This window comes from Lissotriton helveticus, chromosome 11 (genome assembly GCF_964261635.1).
Source record: "Lissotriton helveticus chromosome 11, aLisHel1.1, whole genome shotgun sequence".
Taxonomy (NCBI): domain Eukaryota; kingdom Metazoa; phylum Chordata; class Amphibia; order Caudata; family Salamandridae; genus Lissotriton; species Lissotriton helveticus.
This window is the reverse complement of record NC_136072.1, coordinates 35,402,883-35,420,555: the sequence shown is the minus strand read 5'-3', so window position 1 is coordinate 35,420,555 and position 17,673 is coordinate 35,402,883. Positions and strand designations below refer to the sequence as shown.

The 17,673-nt window shown below is 45.4% G+C and overlaps 1 protein-coding gene across 1 annotated transcript in view; it reads left to right on the top strand.

The window, feature by feature from the left end:
- LOC144792231 (mucin-4-like) overlaps positions 1-17,673 on the top strand; it is a 160,810-nt gene that overhangs the window by 133,011 nt on the left and 10,126 nt on the right. Inside the window, exon 10 of the mRNA XM_078667137.1 lies at positions 10,418-10,455. Within this exon, the coding sequence (XP_078523263.1) occupies positions 10,418-10,455 (38 nt within the window). The remainder of the gene's footprint in view (positions 1-10,417; positions 10,456-17,673) is intronic.

Below are 17,673 nucleotides of genomic sequence, written 5' to 3'. Positions count from 1 at the left end.
TTTCTTCTTCGTGTTATACATCAGGTTTTGCGATATTTTAGATGATTTATGTTTCCAGGTCAGTGCTGCCCGGTTAATATACTCTTTAGATTTCTGTAATTCTATTTTCAAAAAAGTTCTCCCTCTGATGTACAGCGATGTCTTTATGTTATTCATTTCAGTCCAGATCCATATATTTTATAGATGGCGAGCAAGTCTCTATTTCCTCTCTCGAAAAGCACTCATTAGTGTTGATATTCTCCTGATGTAAACTCAAATCTGTCAAAGTCGGTCACCCTCATGGGTGACCGACGTGGATTCAAGCTAGTCTGGCTGATGAGGGGCAATACTCCAAACCCAGTCCTGGGGTCCTTGTTTTTGGTCTAGAGAGGACCTGGCCTGGCAGTTTGGGCTAGACTGTTCCCATAGGGAGCAAGGTCAAGTTGTGATTTGCATATGGCTGGGTCCAACCTGGGGTGGCATGGTGAGCAAAAGAATGATGGATTTAACCTAGATCTCTTGACAGGGAGTGAGTGCTTAAAAAGCTCCAGCACTCCATCCATCATCTTGTTTGTGCAGCTCAGACATAAACATCATCACAATTATTATTTTATCACACTCCCAGTCTCTTCTTCCAATGAGCTGTTAAAATCTCTATATACTACTCAAAGACAGTCCCACCAAGGAATTTTTGCTACCAGTAATGTCAGAAAAATGTGTTGTTTTACAACTTCAGCCTAAAAGCAAACCCCTTTTTGCAAATGTATCCATTAATGAGCTATACAAATTAAAGCTACACAAATTCCGGGGGAGTGCTCCGGGTGGTTTATGATTATTGAATGCTGGCTGGCTGCTATTTATGTTTTTGCCTTTCTATCATGCGATAGACTTGCTGGATTGCGTAATTGTTTGTTGATTTGTTTTCTTTTTTTTTAGCCCTATGTGAGTTCCCTATTGGTCTACCCTACGGGGATCAGGGGGTCAGGGAAGGGTATCCCTTCCCTGACCCTTAAACACATTGGGGCAGATTTATGATGCCCTTGCGCCTCCTTGCGCCGCAATTGCGTCACGTAATGTGATGCAACGGCGGCGCAAACAATGCGCCCTATTTACAACGTGACGCATCTAGGAGATGCGTCACGTTGGAAACCCCTGTGCCATAAGGAGGCGTTCCTGCGCAGGGGGGGGCGTTCCTGCGCAGGAACGCCTCCTAAAAGTGGCTGAGTGAAATCTATGAGATTTCACTCAGCCACTTTCTACGTCAATTCCTTACGCCTGCTTGAAGCAGGCGTAAGGGTGACGCACAATGCATAGAATAGGTGGCCTCTGTGCATTGCAGGAGTCATGTCGCACTTGCGACATGACTCCTGCAATGCGCCGCCCGTGCGCCGAGAGATGCGTCACGCATCCTCACTGCCTTGCACCATGGTGCGCCGCATCATAAATGCGGCGCACCATGGGTGGCGGAGCAGTGGCGCACTGTGGCGCATGTTAACTGGCGCATCCCTGGGGATGCGGCAGTTAACATAAATCTGCCCCCTTTTCTTTAAACTCCGGGACAGGAGACAAAGTATTTGAGTCCTGTAATGGATGCCAGCAAAAGAAAATTCAAGTTGCTGGCAGCCAATCAGAGTGCTCGCTCCCGCAAAGAGCGAGCTGGCCCAAGGGAAAAAAAACTCCCTGGGTCAATCAGAATGCTCTATTTTTGAATTGCCGCTCCCGCAAGAGTCTCTCGAAACTCTCATGGACACAGCTGTCAAGATATACAATTATTTACTTAATTTCTCAAAAACTACTGAGTGAATTTACACCAAATCTCAAAAAGCACAATCTTAGGACCAAGATCTATCTTCCTACCAATTATGTTGTAATTCCATTCAGCAGTTTTTTTCTGTAGCCCATCTTAAAGAAGTCTATGGAAAATACATCAGGATTTTGCATTTTGGCAACCTCCCTTTTCTCAACCTCTACGTGGCGGGTCACCCCAAAACTTTCTAGGAAGAAGCTGAAGTGGATGAACTTATGTTTGGATAGGTTTTGTGAACATTCATCAAACGGAACAAAGTTAATAGCAAACAAAAACAATTCTTTCTATGGAAAATTAGACTCAGCTATAACTACATAGCAGCTCATTTATGGCATTTAGCTTAAAAAATTTGCAGTAGTAATGGAAAAAGACTTTGTCCATTTCTATCTCGGCATGGATAGCACTGTACTAATCCTACGCTTAAAGACTTTGATAGAAAAGCAGACATTTGGGGTGAGCAAATTTAGAGTGTTTCTGATGTTGAGGATGCTCAATACAGGTGTTGCTTTCCACCTAAACTTGAGAATTACCCAGAGTTCTCTGCTTCTTCTTTGCATAATTTATGCTTCACTCCATGCCTTAAAGGGTATCGTTTTGACATATACTGGGAGCTCCTTGTGTCTGGATAAAGCTATACCTCTCTGAAGCAGAGAGCCTTTCGCCATAGCCCCACCTTCACAGCCTTGCATGGATCAGCAACAGTTCAGAGTAACAAGCCTATGTTTCTTTTAAAGAAGCTTACTCTCATCTTCTTTTCATAAAATGTTTTGTTTTTCTGCATTTCTATTTTTCCCTTCCTTTTACAGGCAGTTTGTTATACTCAGGCATTTAGTTATACCGTCCTGATGATGATCCCATTATCTCTCTAAAAGGGATCGAAACGTCATCGACCTATGAAACATATTTACACGTTAAACCATTGCGTTAAAACCAGTGTGATAATTGTTTATGGAAAGCTTGTCATTTATCATCACTGATCATAAGCCTCCTCTGTTTTTCGCCTGAAATACTAAATGTCCAAATGTAATTGTCTTTTGTTTATGTGTAGGACACAGGACTGTGACCCACTCTATTTTTTTGTTTGCTCTTGAATATGTCTAACATTTCTTTGATTTATTAAATTGTGTGTCTGGCTGGACATCCTGCAATATAGTACTGATCCTAGTCTATATTTATTATTGTCTTATAATGTTTCTTAAGGACCATTGTTTATAATATATACCTCTCTGAAGAGCTCAAATGAGAGTGAAACAGGTGCCTGGAGTTGTTTTTATTTATTTATTCTTTTCGTGTTGGTGTGGGGGGTATTTTATTAATTCAAAGCTGTATTACTATTCCTGGAGTTGTAAAAGGCTTTTTTTCTGATAGATACATCTGCCAGTGGATTCCTCACCTTGTGAATATCCCCCTTGCGTCAGCAACATTCGGAAATTCTTTTGTAGCTTCGCGCCGACGTGGACAACGTCATAGAGGCACGGCATCGCACGCGACTCCGCTGACGTCACCGACACTACAATAGGCCCGCGCCGGCGTGATGACGTCAGTTCCCTTTTTTCCGCGTCGTCGGCGCTAACGGTTTCGGGGAATCTCTGTAGCCTCTTAGTAACTTTGTTGCTATTTTCTTCACTTTTCTGTTTCTTTGTTTCCTTCACGATGTTGTCAAAGACGACCGGTTTTAAGCCTTGCAGAGAGTGTGGGAAAATTATGTCCATCACGGACCCGCACGAAGATTGCATCTGGTGTCTTAGCTCGGATCATGATGTGGATGGATGTTCGTCATGTCGGAAGATGAACCCAAAGGCTCTGCGAGAGAGAGAGGCCAAACGTCTGGTGGCGAAGCTGTGAGGTGACAAGGGTAAAAAGTCTTCGAAGTCTCGCTCGAAAAGGGCGAGGTCGAGGTCAAGATCGGCGTCGAGATCAAGGCCTCGAGCGGAGTCGACTTCGAGATCATCATCAGATCATGCTTCGAAGTCGAGGAAGAAGCATAAGAAAAGAAGACATGAGTCCCGACGTCACTCCGGTAGGGATTCAGACTCGAGGTTGAAGTCACCCAAGAAGGTACGTTCGAAAGTGGTTCCACCAGAGGTGGACTTGGATCCGGAAGGTGAGGCTTCGCCTTCGGAGTTGAAGGTTCCGGCTCCGTCTCCGGTACCATCTCCGGCGCCGTCCCCAGCCCATGAGGATGAGAAAGAAGTTCCGGAAGGTGAGAATTCCGCGCCTGTGGAAGAGCCGAATTCGGAACCTCCTCAAGGCCAGCCTGAGGGTTTTCAACCGCCCTTTCCGGCCCCGGGCCAAGACCCATCAGCGTTTTTGAACGCTATGTATGGCGTGTTTTCAAGGGCATGGTACCCCTCTGGTACGCCTTTGGGTCCCATGGGTCCATTAGCCTTCAATTTAGGAGTTCTGCACTCCTATGCTCCGGCTCCATTTATGCCATTCATGCTGGCTCAGACACCGCCATGGCAATACCCGGCTCCGCCGAGGTCGTCAACGCCAATACTGACGTTGTCTGCTCCGAGTCGACCTCGAGACCAAGCCACTATGCCTTCGGATTCGATACCGACGTCGGTTCCGGCTCCGTCGGAGTCGTTGATGGATCCGGTGGCTTTGCGTGTGAAGGAAAGGTCCAGGAGGGAGTCTCAGCGCCTCATGGAAGAACAGAGGTATACAGAAGCTCAAGCAGAAGTGGAAGAAGTAGAGCTTGAGGATGACTATTTTGATAGTTTGGCGGAGGGTAGTGGCCTGGAGTTTTCTCCCGAGTGGGAGTTACCTTCCGTGTCTGATGCCCCTTCGAAAGATGTTGAGCCTTATCATTTGGTTATGAGGAAGGCGGCGGAACTTTTGAATTTGACCCTTCCTACAGTAGAATTTATGTCCAATCTACTGACTGAGGTGCTGCATTCACCCAGTTCTGTGGTGGAACCGTTACTCCCCTTTAATGAAGCTTTAACGGAGCCTATTATGGAAGTTTGGAAAAAGCCGCTTTCGGCACCAGCTGTTTCCAAGAGTGTGGCAAGAAGGTACAGGGTCGCTCCTGAATACCCTGCTTTTCTGACTTCTCATCCTTTACCTGAAAGCTTGGTAATCCAGGCAGCTTGTTCCAAAAAGACTGTGAGTGCATTTCCTCAAGTGCCTGGGATAGGGATGCCAAGAAACAAGATCAAGTTGCAAAAAATACCCTTTCTTCTGCGAGTATGGCATTAAAGTCAACCAATGCCACTTGCCTTATGGGGAGATATGTACATGCTCTCATGGATTTACTCCGTCTTCTGGCACCTAAGATCCCTGTTGACAGCAGGAAGGATTTTGAAGAGGTGTTGACGGATGCGCAGTCAGCGGCTCGTCAGGTAATACAAAGTGGACTGGACACTGCGGATTCGGTGGCACGCATCATGGGTACTGCGGTTGCTTCAAGAAGGTCAGCATGGCTGAAATCTTCAGATTTTTCAGCAGATGTTCAGGCCGCTTTGATAGATCTGCCGTTTGATGGTGCTGGACTCTTTGGTAAAAAAGCTGACACAGCCTTAGAAAGATTTAAGGACAGTAGGGCTACTGCCAAATCGTTAGGGCTTCAGACCAGGGGTTCTTCTACCAGAAGGTTCAGAGGAATCGGACGCTCTTCCTTTCGCTCCTATCGGCAAGGTCAGCAGCAGCAGCAGCAGCAGCAAAATCCCTTGTACAAGTCATACAGGGGAAAACAAAGAGCTCGTCCTAGAGGACGTCAAGCCTCTTCCTCCTCCACCTCCTCCAAACCCCCCAGCCACAGAAAAGCAGCCCTAGATCCGCCATTCAGGATCATGCGGTCCGGTGGGGGGTCGGCTTACCCACTTTCTACGGGATTGGGAATCGGTTGCATCAGATCTTTGGGTTCTCAATCTCGTAGAAAATGGGTATGGTCTTCCCTTTCGGGAGTTTCCTCCCAATTACCCTCCTTGCCAAGGTTTATGCACGGAGGAACACCTTTTACTTCTGCAAGAGGAAGTGCAGACTCTTTTAAGAAAGGGTGCGATAGAGGTGGTTCCAGAGCAGGAAGGGGGTCAGGGATGCTACTCCCGGTATTTCCTGATTCCCAAGAAGGACGGCAGACTTCGTCCAATCCTGGATCTCAGGATCTTGAATCTTTATCTGAAACAAGAGAGGTTCAAGATGCTCACCCTTGCGCAGGTTCTTCAGGCGCTGCTGGAAGAAGACTGGATGGTGTCGCTCGACTTTCAGGATGCGTATTTTCACATCCCAATCCTGAAGTCGCACAGGAAGTATCTCCGTTTTACGGTGGGATCGCAGCATTAACAGTTTGCGGTCCTTCCTTTTGGAATTACTACTGCACCTTGAGTCTTCACCAAGGTGATGCCGGTGGTGGCTGCACATCTCAGAAAATCGGGGGTTCCAGTGTTCCCCTATTTGGACGACTGGCTGATTAAAGCAGAGTCGTCAGAGAAGGTGCTCCAACATCTGCAGGAGACAACTCAGTTGTTGTACCGGTTGGGTTTTTCAATAAATGTGCCCAAATATCACCTGGTGCCCTCTCAGCGCATCCTGTTCATAGGTGCTGTACTGGACACAACTGTATGTCGTGCATTCCCTCCTCCTCAAAGGATTCGCGACATACAGGAAATTATACCTTTATTTCACAATGGAGCGGTCGTTCCAGTCCTGAAGGTCCTTCGCCTGCTCGGTCTGATGGCTTCTTGCATTCTGTTGGTCAACCATGCATGCTGGCACATGAGGGCGCTCCAGTGGTGCCTCCGCAGGCAGTGGTATCAACACAACGGAGATCTCAGGGAGTCTGTGAGGATCTCCAGAGAAACTGCGGCGGATCTATCTTGGTGGGGCGTGGAAGGCAATCTGTCTCAGGTAAAGCCTTTTCATCTGCCTCCCCCGTTGGCCACAGTGATTACGGATGCATCCACTCTAGGGTGAGATGCTCATCTGGAGGATCTGGAGGTCAAAAGTCTTTGGTCTCCAGAGGAAAGGTTGCTTCACATCAACCTTCTAGAGTTACGGGCGATTCGTTTGGTGCTCAAGGCCTTCCTCCCTTCCCTTCACGGTCGGTCGGTTCGGGTCCTAATGGACAACACCACCGCGATGTGGTATGTCAACAAACAGGGAGGAGTGGGGTCGCGGTGTCTCTGCAAAGAGGCTCTGCGTCTCTCGGTCCTGGGTTCAGGACCATCAGATTTGTCTGATGGCAATTCATCTGGCCGGAGTTCTGAACGTGCGTGCAGACATGCTCATGCAGTTCTCGGCCGACCACCAGTGGAGGCTTCACCCGGAGGTGGTTCGTCATGTCTTCCGGATGTGGGGAACTCTTCAGGTGGACCTTTTAGCCACTCGCGAGAATGCTCACTGTCCGTCATTCTGCAGTCTCCAGTATCCGATGCAAGGAGCTTTGGGGGACGCGTTTCATTTGAGTTGGGGAAGTCAACTCCTTTAAGTGTTTTCTCCCATACCTTTGATTCCTCGGGTTCTGAGGAAGATTCGACAAGACCAGGCCCAAGTTATTCTTATCGCCCCGGATTGGCCAAGAAGGGTGTGGTACATGGATCTTCTCCAACTCTCCTCTCACCCGCCGCTCCGTCTCCCGTTCAGGGCAGATCTCCTCTCTCAGATGGAGGGGCAGGTTCTACACCCCCACCTCCAGACATTACACCTTCATGCCAGGAGATTGAACGGGGCAACCTGAACTCCTTTTCTCTCCCACACGATGTGGTGGATGTCATTCTTTCGGCTAGGCGTGACCCACTAAATCCATTTATTTCTACAGATGGTCTAAGTTTGTCTCTTGGTGTGGGGAGTCTGCTGACCCTTTGAAGGCTCATTTGTCCGATATTTTACAATTTGCTCTTTCCTTGGTTCTTTTGCTGTTGCCACAGTCAAGGGTTATCTTTCGGCGTTGTCGGCATTTCTCTGTTTGCCGGATCATCCGTCTCTTTTCAAGTCTCCTGTAGTTTTAAGGTTTTTGAAGGGCCTCACAAATAAGTTCCCTCCTACTCCCTTTATTGTACCTCAGTGGTATCTAAATCTTGTTTTAACCTTCTTGATGGGTTCTCCTTTCGAACCCTTATACAAGTGTCCCATGAGGCTTTTGTCTTTTAAGACGGTCTTCCTCATTGCGATCACCTCGACAAGGAGGATAAGTGAGCTTCAAGCTCTTAGTTCCAAGCCCCCATTCTTGTCCATTCATGCTGAACGAATGGTTCTTAGGACCAGGGCTGCTTTTCTCCCTAAGGTGGCAACTACCTTCCACCTAGGACAATCTATTACCTTTCCTACCTTTTATCCTCCCCCTCACCCTTCCAAGGAGGAGGAGAGACTACAAAAGGGAAGTGAGTTTTTATCTCGATAGGACTAAGGACTATCGGGTGGATGACCAGCTCTTTGTTGGATTTACTGGCTGCAAGAAGGGAAGAGCGGTGCACAAGCGCACTCTTTCAAGATGGATCATCCTCTGTATAAAGATCTGCTACTCTTTGGCCGGTAAGGAACCTCTAGAGGGTATAAGAGCTCACTCTACTAGAGCTAAGTCGTCAACTACTGCTTTGTCTAGGAGTGTACCTGTAGAGGATATTTGTAGGGCCGCGACTTGGACCGCCCTCCACACTTTCGCGAAGCATTACTGCTTGGATGCCGAGGTTAGGAGGGAAGGTCACTTCGCGCGCTCTGTCCTCCAGGATTTTTTGGTATAGATGAGTGGACACCCTCCTCCGGGAGTGGGGACTGCTGTGGGACTCTATGCACAAGGTGAGGAATCCACTGGCAGATGTATCTATCTGAAGAACAAGTTACTTACCTTCGGTAACGCTTTTTCTGGTAGATACAGTATCTGCCTCTGGATTCCTCACTGACCCACACGCCTCCCCGTTGTCCACTCGTCCATACCGAAGTTGTTGTAGTTCATTTACTTTATTGTGTAAAAGTTGTTTATTTCAAATGTTTTATTGCATTTGCTTCACACTATGTGTGTCATCTTGACATTTGTGTACTGTGTATACCATGTATATTTCTACTGTCATTGGTCCGTCCGTGTGCCTCGAAGGCACAAAAAAAAGGGTGGAACTGACGTCATCACGCCAGCGTGGGCCTATTGTAGTGTCGGTGACGTCAGCGGAGTCGCGTGCGATGCGTGCCTCTATGACGTCGTCCACGTCCACGTCGGCGTGAAGCTACAAAAGAATTTCTGAATGTTGCTGACGCAAGGGGGATATTCACAAGGTGAGGAATCCACAGATACTGTATCTACCAGAAAAAGCGTTACCGAAGGTAAGTAACTTGTTCGTCATTTTACAGCTCAGCATGGATGTCACTGTGCTAGTACTATGCTTAAAAACGTTGCTGTAGAAATGGCAAAAGACTTTGGAGCATATGTACAAGCCCCTATCGCCACCTCAACATCACTTTCAGTGACGTTGTGATGGTGATAGGGGCCTTGCCTTATTTACGAGGCAGCGTTAAGCCACTGAACGTGGCTTAACGGTGCCTTGTAAATAAGGCACCCTTTCACGCTGTATTTAGAGTGAAAAGGGAGGGTAATGGGTGTAGCGATGGGCATTCCACTGCAACACCTATTGATTTTGAAGCTGCCCCCTATTTACAAGGGAAGCATAAATAGGAGGCAGCGCCAAAATTAAGACAAGGAAAATCAAACAGGCAAAAAGAGTAGAACTGCTTAATTTCTCCTCGTTTTTGCTATTTCCATGTGTGCTGACTTGACATTGTAATGAGGCCCCAAGTGTCCGGATGGGGCAGGGCCAGCATTGCAGAGTGGGCAGTAGCAGAGCTATGCACTTTAAAATGCCTGGGTCTCTTTGGCTGGCCATCTTGCGATGGCCAGCCAGACATGCGCATTTTAAAGTTCTCTACCCAACTGTCTTAGACAGCTAGGTTAGAGAAAGGGCAGGCCTCCAGTGCTCTTAGGCGTTCTGGGAGAGGCCGCTCTATCCAATACTGGTGCTACTTTCAATCTGTGAAAGCAGCACCAGGATTGATTAGTACAGTTTCCTGCACTGGGAACTTCTGTGAGGAGAGAAGACACTAGAGGGAGGTAAGGATTATTTTATGCTGCACTCACCTTACCACCTTTGTTGCAAGCCAGCCGCCACTGCAAATTGAAACACACTTAATTAATATTAATTAGGTAGATTGTTCTCCAATCTCCTACAGTTCTTTAGTTTTGATCGAGAGATCAAAAAATTAAATATTGGTTGCAAAACGGTGAGCTGTATGTAACCACTTTTTGCAGCTAGAAGGGTAGTGCATCGACCACATAGCTTTTGGAAACCTGCTGAAATAAGGTAGGGTGGTTTGTTCTCAGGTCAGCCAGAAAATAGTTTTTCAGAGTAATGCTGCTGCCTCAGAGAAAGTTTGATTTTGTGCTTATTATGAAAGCTGGTGTTATGTTTTATGAGAGACAGAAGTGATAGGCAAAGAAAACAACGGGGAATTGGTAGAAAAATGTAAAAAATGTTGTGGGAACATTTAAATGAAGGTAGCTAAAGAGACAGCAGACACAGAGAGACATACTTGTCATCAATTGTGGGAAATACTGAACAAGTGAGAAAATGTAGATGTTCTAATTTGAAAAATATTCTATTGACAGATTTAAATTTTCCTATTCCATTTTTCCTCATACAGTTTCCTCCAGACCAGCTTATACCATACAACTTTGACTGGTAAGTAGATATTCAGGGATTGTCTTGTCTGAGTCAATCAGTCAATCTTACACTTTATTTCGGTCGACCATAAAAATGCAACATGCAGTACAATACAATATATACTACTAATATAAAGAGAGAACAGAAACCTTTTGGCAAGGTAAACACGGGAACAACAGCGCCAATCCACACACCCAATACATTGTTGGAATCCTCAGGGTGTGTAGATGGACATAGGCGACATAAAATAAAAAAAAGTCGTACATTAAAAAATAAAATTTTTAAAACAAAGTAGTCCCCTAAAACTAGCGCCGGCCGTGATGGAGCGCTGACCGCGACCTAGACGTGATGACGACATGCGGGGAGGAGCGGTGACGTGCGGCGAGGAGTGGCGGTGAAGTCCGGAGCGGGCGGCTTAGGTAAGGCAAAGGCAGGCGGGAGGCGGCAGATGGGCAGCGGGCGGGAGGCTCAAGGCGCGAGGCGGGAGGCGGGCTGGACAATGTCGGGGCGGCGGCGGCGATGCGGGAGGAGGGAGGGAGGGATGCGGTCTGGGCAATGTCGGGGCGGGCGGGAGTGCACAGAGGCTTAAAATGCTGCCCCCAGCCCCCTTCTGCCCCGGGCAACGCCGGGGCGGGCTGCTAGTACATGATAAAAAAAAAGTTAAAATGCCTGATAAAATACATATATTACAAAACACAATTATTAAGGATTAAGCTAATATCAAATTAAAGCCCACATTATCAATCATCCTTCCGTTTCAGCAAGTAAACCCAACAGCAGCAAAAAACCTCTAAAAACGACCTAAAAGTGGGCTAAAAAGGGTCCATTATGCTGTGTAGGTTCTCCAGTCCAGCAGGAGAGTATATGAGCCCTAGTATATATTGCTATAATCTTGTTCCAAGAACTAAAACACAGTAAAACCATTACTATCTCATAAAAGCACAGTAGATGTCAACATTTGGGGGCCAAAATAGCGGCATTGTACAAACAGGGCTGCAGGTTACATCATTTTAAATGAATAATCATAAAAGTACAAATTCACCTGATGGATTTAAGTCTCCCGACTATTGTCTGTGTCAAAGACCCTCTCACTACCTATGGAATGTTGTCTCTTGCTGCATAGGCGATTGCTAGAGGTGGGTGTATAGATGGGGATAATTAGTTCTGAACAGAGGGAAACTTGAAGGGAAGGCACAAGGTTGAAAACCAGGCACAAACTTAGGGGCATATTTAATAGGAAGCTATGGAGTGGAGCCCAGGAAGTCAACTTGCTGGGCTACACTCCATGACTGGGAAAGGGCAGGAATGTACCATATTTTACATAATATGCCTAGCACCAATGCAGTCACTCTTGAACCATGGTTCAAGGGTGCCTGCACTGCAGGCAGGTTGGTTGTTGTGCAGGAAGAGACACCTTCCTGGAGAAGTGTGGCTCGATGGTTAGATTGAGCACGCTTTATGACATAAGGAGAAAGAGGATGAACTTGATGAAAGATGGTGTGCAGCCCACCCCCATATGTTGTTTCAAAGTATCGGCTCCATGGGGCTAGCACCCACTAAAAATTGGATGAACAGTATTTCACAGAAGAGCGCACAGTTCAAAGCCACGAGCAAGGCGTAACACCTGTTTTCATTCGGCATGTTTATTTTTAGATACGTCAGAAGTTTCTTGGAAATTAGATTGTTCAACATATTATGACAATGTCCTCGGTACGAATAATTTTTGAGTAAATTAAATATTTGTTTATACACGGGTGTTCAGGGGAGTTGGTTTTACAAACACTGATAATGCTGTGTATAAAGGTCACGGGAGGAGCATAGTATTTTATGGTGCCACTTGGGAGTTGGAGTAGCGGGGGATGCCCGGTTCGTTTGCAGTCATACACATGTTAATTAGATCGCGTTAATGGGAGGTCTGCTGTTGGAGGAGGGACAGAGGAGGTGTTTAAATGCAAGGCGCGCAGCGCACTATGGGGCCGATTCACAGAACTAACTTAAGACAAAATCCTAAACTTACTACTTTTGGTATTCACAGTAGTTAGGATTTTGTCTTAAGTTTGTCTTACGTTTGTCTTAAGACAGACTTAAGACAAAATCCTAACTTAAGTCTGTCTTAAGTTTGTCTTAAGACAAACTCCTAACTTCTGTGAATACCAAAAGTAGTAAGTTTAGGATTTTGTCTTAAGTTAGTTCTGTGAATCAGGCCCTAAGGGTCAGTCTCACTATGGTTAGGTTAAGAGGTCGACAATTTTGCAGCAGGTACGTGATTTGGGAAATTGATGAGAGAATTGGAGGGAGGGAATGAAGTATGTTTTATGAGTTCTTAGCCGTTTGATTCACAGTGTTTCATCGAGTTTTAGACTCAGATACGGTAATCAGTAGTGGAAGACTGTTAAGAAATGAAAAATACGAATGGATAACGAAACCACCCGATTGCATCTAACGAAGTGAAATGAAAAGGCGGCTAGTGCGGGTGTTTGTTAATCACGGGAACATCAGTTGTTTTGGTTATTCACCTTAACAATGGAGCAGCAGGATAGTGTGAAGACTGGCAACGATATTTAGGGGAAGAGAGGTGGGACGACAAGGGGAGTTATACTGTGAGGATACCTTTGCACACAGGCGATTACGTGACTGCATGTAATGAATTAGAATGTGCCATAAAATTGATACAAAAGAATTAATTTACATTCTACGGATAGATTGTATAATGTTTATGAATTATATGTTTGTTGTTCCCAAATAAGTAAAACGTGATAATGTGATAATTGTTTAGTCCATCCAGTAGCGTATTGTATGTTAATATGTGTTTAATTAATTTCACAGTTACCCCTGACGAAGGGCCCCTGGAGGCCCAAAATGCATTGGGTTTTTAATAAACTGCTTATGATGAAATACGCCTCCAGTACGTATTTTTGAATGAAGAGGCTCGGATGGCCCATCAAGGATATGAGAAATTTAAGTAAATTGGCATTCCCTTGCCCGTGGATGAATCATGATTACAGTTGGTTGAAGAATAGAACTAATGGTACATAACTGATTTAAGTGGAAGAAGAAAAAAAAGTTAAAAAATGGTTGCATTCGCACTAGCAACAGTGCCATGGTTTGGGACATCGACACAGTGTCCCATCTCAGTGACTTAATGTTTATACGTGCCTAGGAGCTGGGCACGCTACCATTGAGCACGCTTTATGACATAAGGAGAAAGAGGATGAACTTGATGAAAGATGGTGTGCAGCCCACCCCCATATGTTGTTTCGATGGTTAGAGCGGCAGACCCTGATGCAGAGGTCTAGGCTGGGACCAGGGTTCAATTCCCCGCCTCGGCGGGTCTTGGGCTCAAAATTCCACAGACCTGATAATTCTCGCCTCGGTGCCTATTCCAATCATGGAGTCCCACTCTGCAACTCTGGGCAATAGCTTGCTTAATCTCCACAACGGCCCCCACAACGCTAAGGATGCCTGGCCTCCACCTTGGGGGTGCCCAGGAGTGGACACCTCACAGGGAAAGCCAGGATGGGTTCCACAGCGGTATTCGTACAAGCGCCTTGAGACCCTTGCGGGTGAGTAGTGCGCTGTACAAGTATCAATTTACATTTTTTTTTAAATTTTTCATGGACAAAAACAATCCCCTCAGGCATTTTCCTCTTTCTATGTGTGATTCAGAATGTAGCGCACATGGAAAGAGTGAAAAACAAGGAGAAGCATAGCAGTTTTGGCAAGTTCCTCGTTTGGTAAACCTAGGAATGTATAAAAATCCATGGGTTTTTCATCGGAATATCCTCACACCACCTATGCAAAGCCTACCCAGGGTGGAGCAACGCAATGCCGTGATTTGTGCTGCGTTGCCTTACTCTGGGTTTATCAAGCCACTCAGGCCATGCAAGGGGTCCTTGCATGGCTTGATAAGTCGCGTCTTAATGGTTGCGTCACTTTTGCACACTGTTGCACTATTAAAAAAGTATGCAACCCTTTGATAAAAATGGCCCTTACTTTTGTGTTGGGTTATCACTTTGCACCCGCTAGTGGATTAACACAAATTGTGTTCACTTCTTGCCTTTTGCACAAGTGATTTCTGCCATGTCCACATTTAAAAGCTGAGCAGGCATACAATGTGGTAGGTGCAAAGCATTACACAAGAAAGATTGCAAAAACTGGATTTTTCACTTTGTATCCCATTGACAAGTTCTAATAAGGAGCAAAATCCAAAGCAACACCATTTGCAAACATTCAATTAGCATATTTTGTGCCATACTCTAACATGCTGCTCAGAAGACCACAAGTATGTGTAGTACTACCTGTGTGTTTGCATAGAATACAGCATATATCCATTTATTGTCTTGTGTTAAAAGTGTGCTACTATCTATGTGACAAATGCTTTCAGCAAAACAGTCCCCATTGGTAAATTAATAAATGGCCCTTAATCTCAGAACTTGATCATCTAAGGATGAAGATTTTGACCCAGTTTATGAAACAAGCCACGGGGGGGGGGATGTCACGCCATATAACATTCAGACTGGTTCAGTCAGCTGATCTGAGGCCCAATTAATAAAAGTCTACACTTTTGCATAGAAATGAGAAAGTGTGGATTTAAAATCCTTATTGATTATCAAAATCTTAAAAATGTGCAGATCTTCCCACAGTGATAGGGGGTTGCCAACTGGAGTGTTGGGAACTGGTCAATGCAAATGGGATGATCATCAAAAAGCCATAACTTTGTGAGCAGTTCTCAGAACTTTGTAATGCTTTGTAATGCTTTCGCCATAGATGGCTCCTCTTCTACACCTTTACCTAAATTGACAACATTGTAGTTAGGGCAGAAGATTTGGCAAACTTGAATCAATACCTTTTATATCAGACCATGTGTCAGAATAAATTCACAAAAAAATCCTCAAATTCTAAAGGTTCAGTAATGAAATGTTCCCATAGTTAAGGAGAGCACCATGACAGAGAGTGGCTGTCTTGCAGTTCCTGTCTGAAGTCCTTCACATGGTGGCGATCACTGCTCTCAGTTGGTCCCTCCTTGTGCTGCCTCTAGTAGAGTCCTGCATTCAGTGATGTGCTTGAGGCACTGTGATCCTGCCCTCCCCCCACTATCTGTTTATACCACACAACCTGAAATGATGGCAGGAATTACATTATCTGTTCTGCACAACCATTTTTGTCTCATTCATGGCAAATTAAAAAATACTACAATTTTTGTGGTGAATATGCCACACTCAACACTTGGTTAGAGTAGAGTTTATTGTAATTCACCCGAGCACGATAAGGAGCTGCACCAACCTCCGTTGCTCGCTTCTCAGGTTAACGTCAAATTACTGTCCATACAACAGTCCCTATTCTCTCCTGCCTCATCACATTCTGGCATATACACAGTACGGTATTACAGCCTAGACAAACAATATACCATTCTATACTAACACACTTGGGGGCATATTATCAAGGACGGGTGATACATTATCGCCACTTTTATCGGCAGGAAAGACCACCCGACAGCATTAGTCCTATTCACTCTGATTGATCACCGAGTCAACCATTGAGAGCTGGAATTATCATGGACTCGCCTTGCCCTTGTGACATGCAAGGTGACACAAGGGCAAAGCGGGCCCTTAAGTGAGATTTACCATGCATTGCAGAACCACTTTGCATGCCTCAGAGTGGTAAATCTGGAATAGTGCAAAGCCGTGCAAGTCACTACTTTGCATTAGTCTACACTTTGATGGTGTTCCATGAGTGGAGCACGGGTGCTCTCATGCCTCTACCCAAGGATTTTAGCACATTCCCAGATGCGTTAACACAAGAAAACCGGAAAATGCATCAAAGTGGAACGCCTCCCCAGGGGAGACCTAACGAGGAAAAATATGTTTATTTCTCCCTGGTGCTCATGTAGAATTAGGAAAAAGCCTCAGAGGATTGTTTTTGTGCTGGAAGGTGTTACATCCTGCACAAAGCAATCTTGACAGTAACACAGGCAGCCTTGCACCATGATACAAGGGTGTCTGCATTGGCGCTTGGCAGACACAAGAGCGTCAGCGCAGAGATGGAGCAGGAATACACCATATCTTAGTGGATATGATGCATTCATGCCCTCTCCATTTAATGTAGTACTCACTGCAACTTCTCTTGCTGTGTTGCGTTGCACCAAATATTAGTAAATCTGCCCCTAACTGTCCTAAATGATATCTGAATGATCTTTATGGGATTGCAGTCTTTTAGCAAAATGACACACTTGATAAGACACAATGGAGAATCAATGATTGTAAGAAACACCACTTGTTTTCATTACTGCTATTCAGCCTTCTCAAATGCCAAATAAAACACTGGATGTCTTTAAAGTTCCCACATGGAACTTTAAATAATACTGATCCTTAGTCAGTTCTTGGCATCTAGTGGCGACCCAGGCGATTTGAATACCTCTGCCTAGTCTATTTCTGTCTGATTGATTGTTCACAGCTTCTCTCTCACTTCTGGTCCAAATTTCACTCCCTCTTTTCTAAACTTAAATTTCCCTGTGAACAAATCTAGGTGAATACCTACAATCAATCACACACACACACACACCTACATACACACTCTCTTTCTCCCTCCCTTTCTTTCACACCCTCAGTACATTTCAACAAGTAGGCAAGGCTAAAGTGTTACTCAGAATATATAAGAAAGACCAGCAGTGTATTGAAAGTATGAGTGGGAGGAAGATTCTGGGATCTCACAGTTTCAAACTGGGAGAAAGAGTAGGGCTGATGATCAAAACAAAAATGTCCCCATTAGCAAATCGCTTAGGAAACAATGTGGCCCGCATCTGCATATTAGGGCAGTTGTACCATGTAAAGTCATGATGTATAAGTGTTTTCCTAGGTATGACAGAGTTCTTGGTTTTGTGCTCACTGCAGGTAATGTTTGTGGTAGTGTCAGGGAAGTGAAAAGTGAACAATTATCAACCATCCAAAAAACTGTCCCACCCACTGACCTGGTGCTTTTGAGCACTGCCAGATTGCCCTGCCTGCCTGTTCCACCCTGGCTTGTGAGTTCCATTCATCTACCTTTTCTGAGAGCTATCACTGATAGGCTGACAGAGCCCCGGCACCTGCCGGTTAGGATAGAATGGTCAGAGGTGTAACTAGGGTGTGCCTATATGATGGGGAAGGGTGTTTATGGTGCACATTCAGATATGTGCAGTACTGAGACATCATTTATCTTGACACATTGAATTGCTATCAGAGCATTCCTGACCACTGA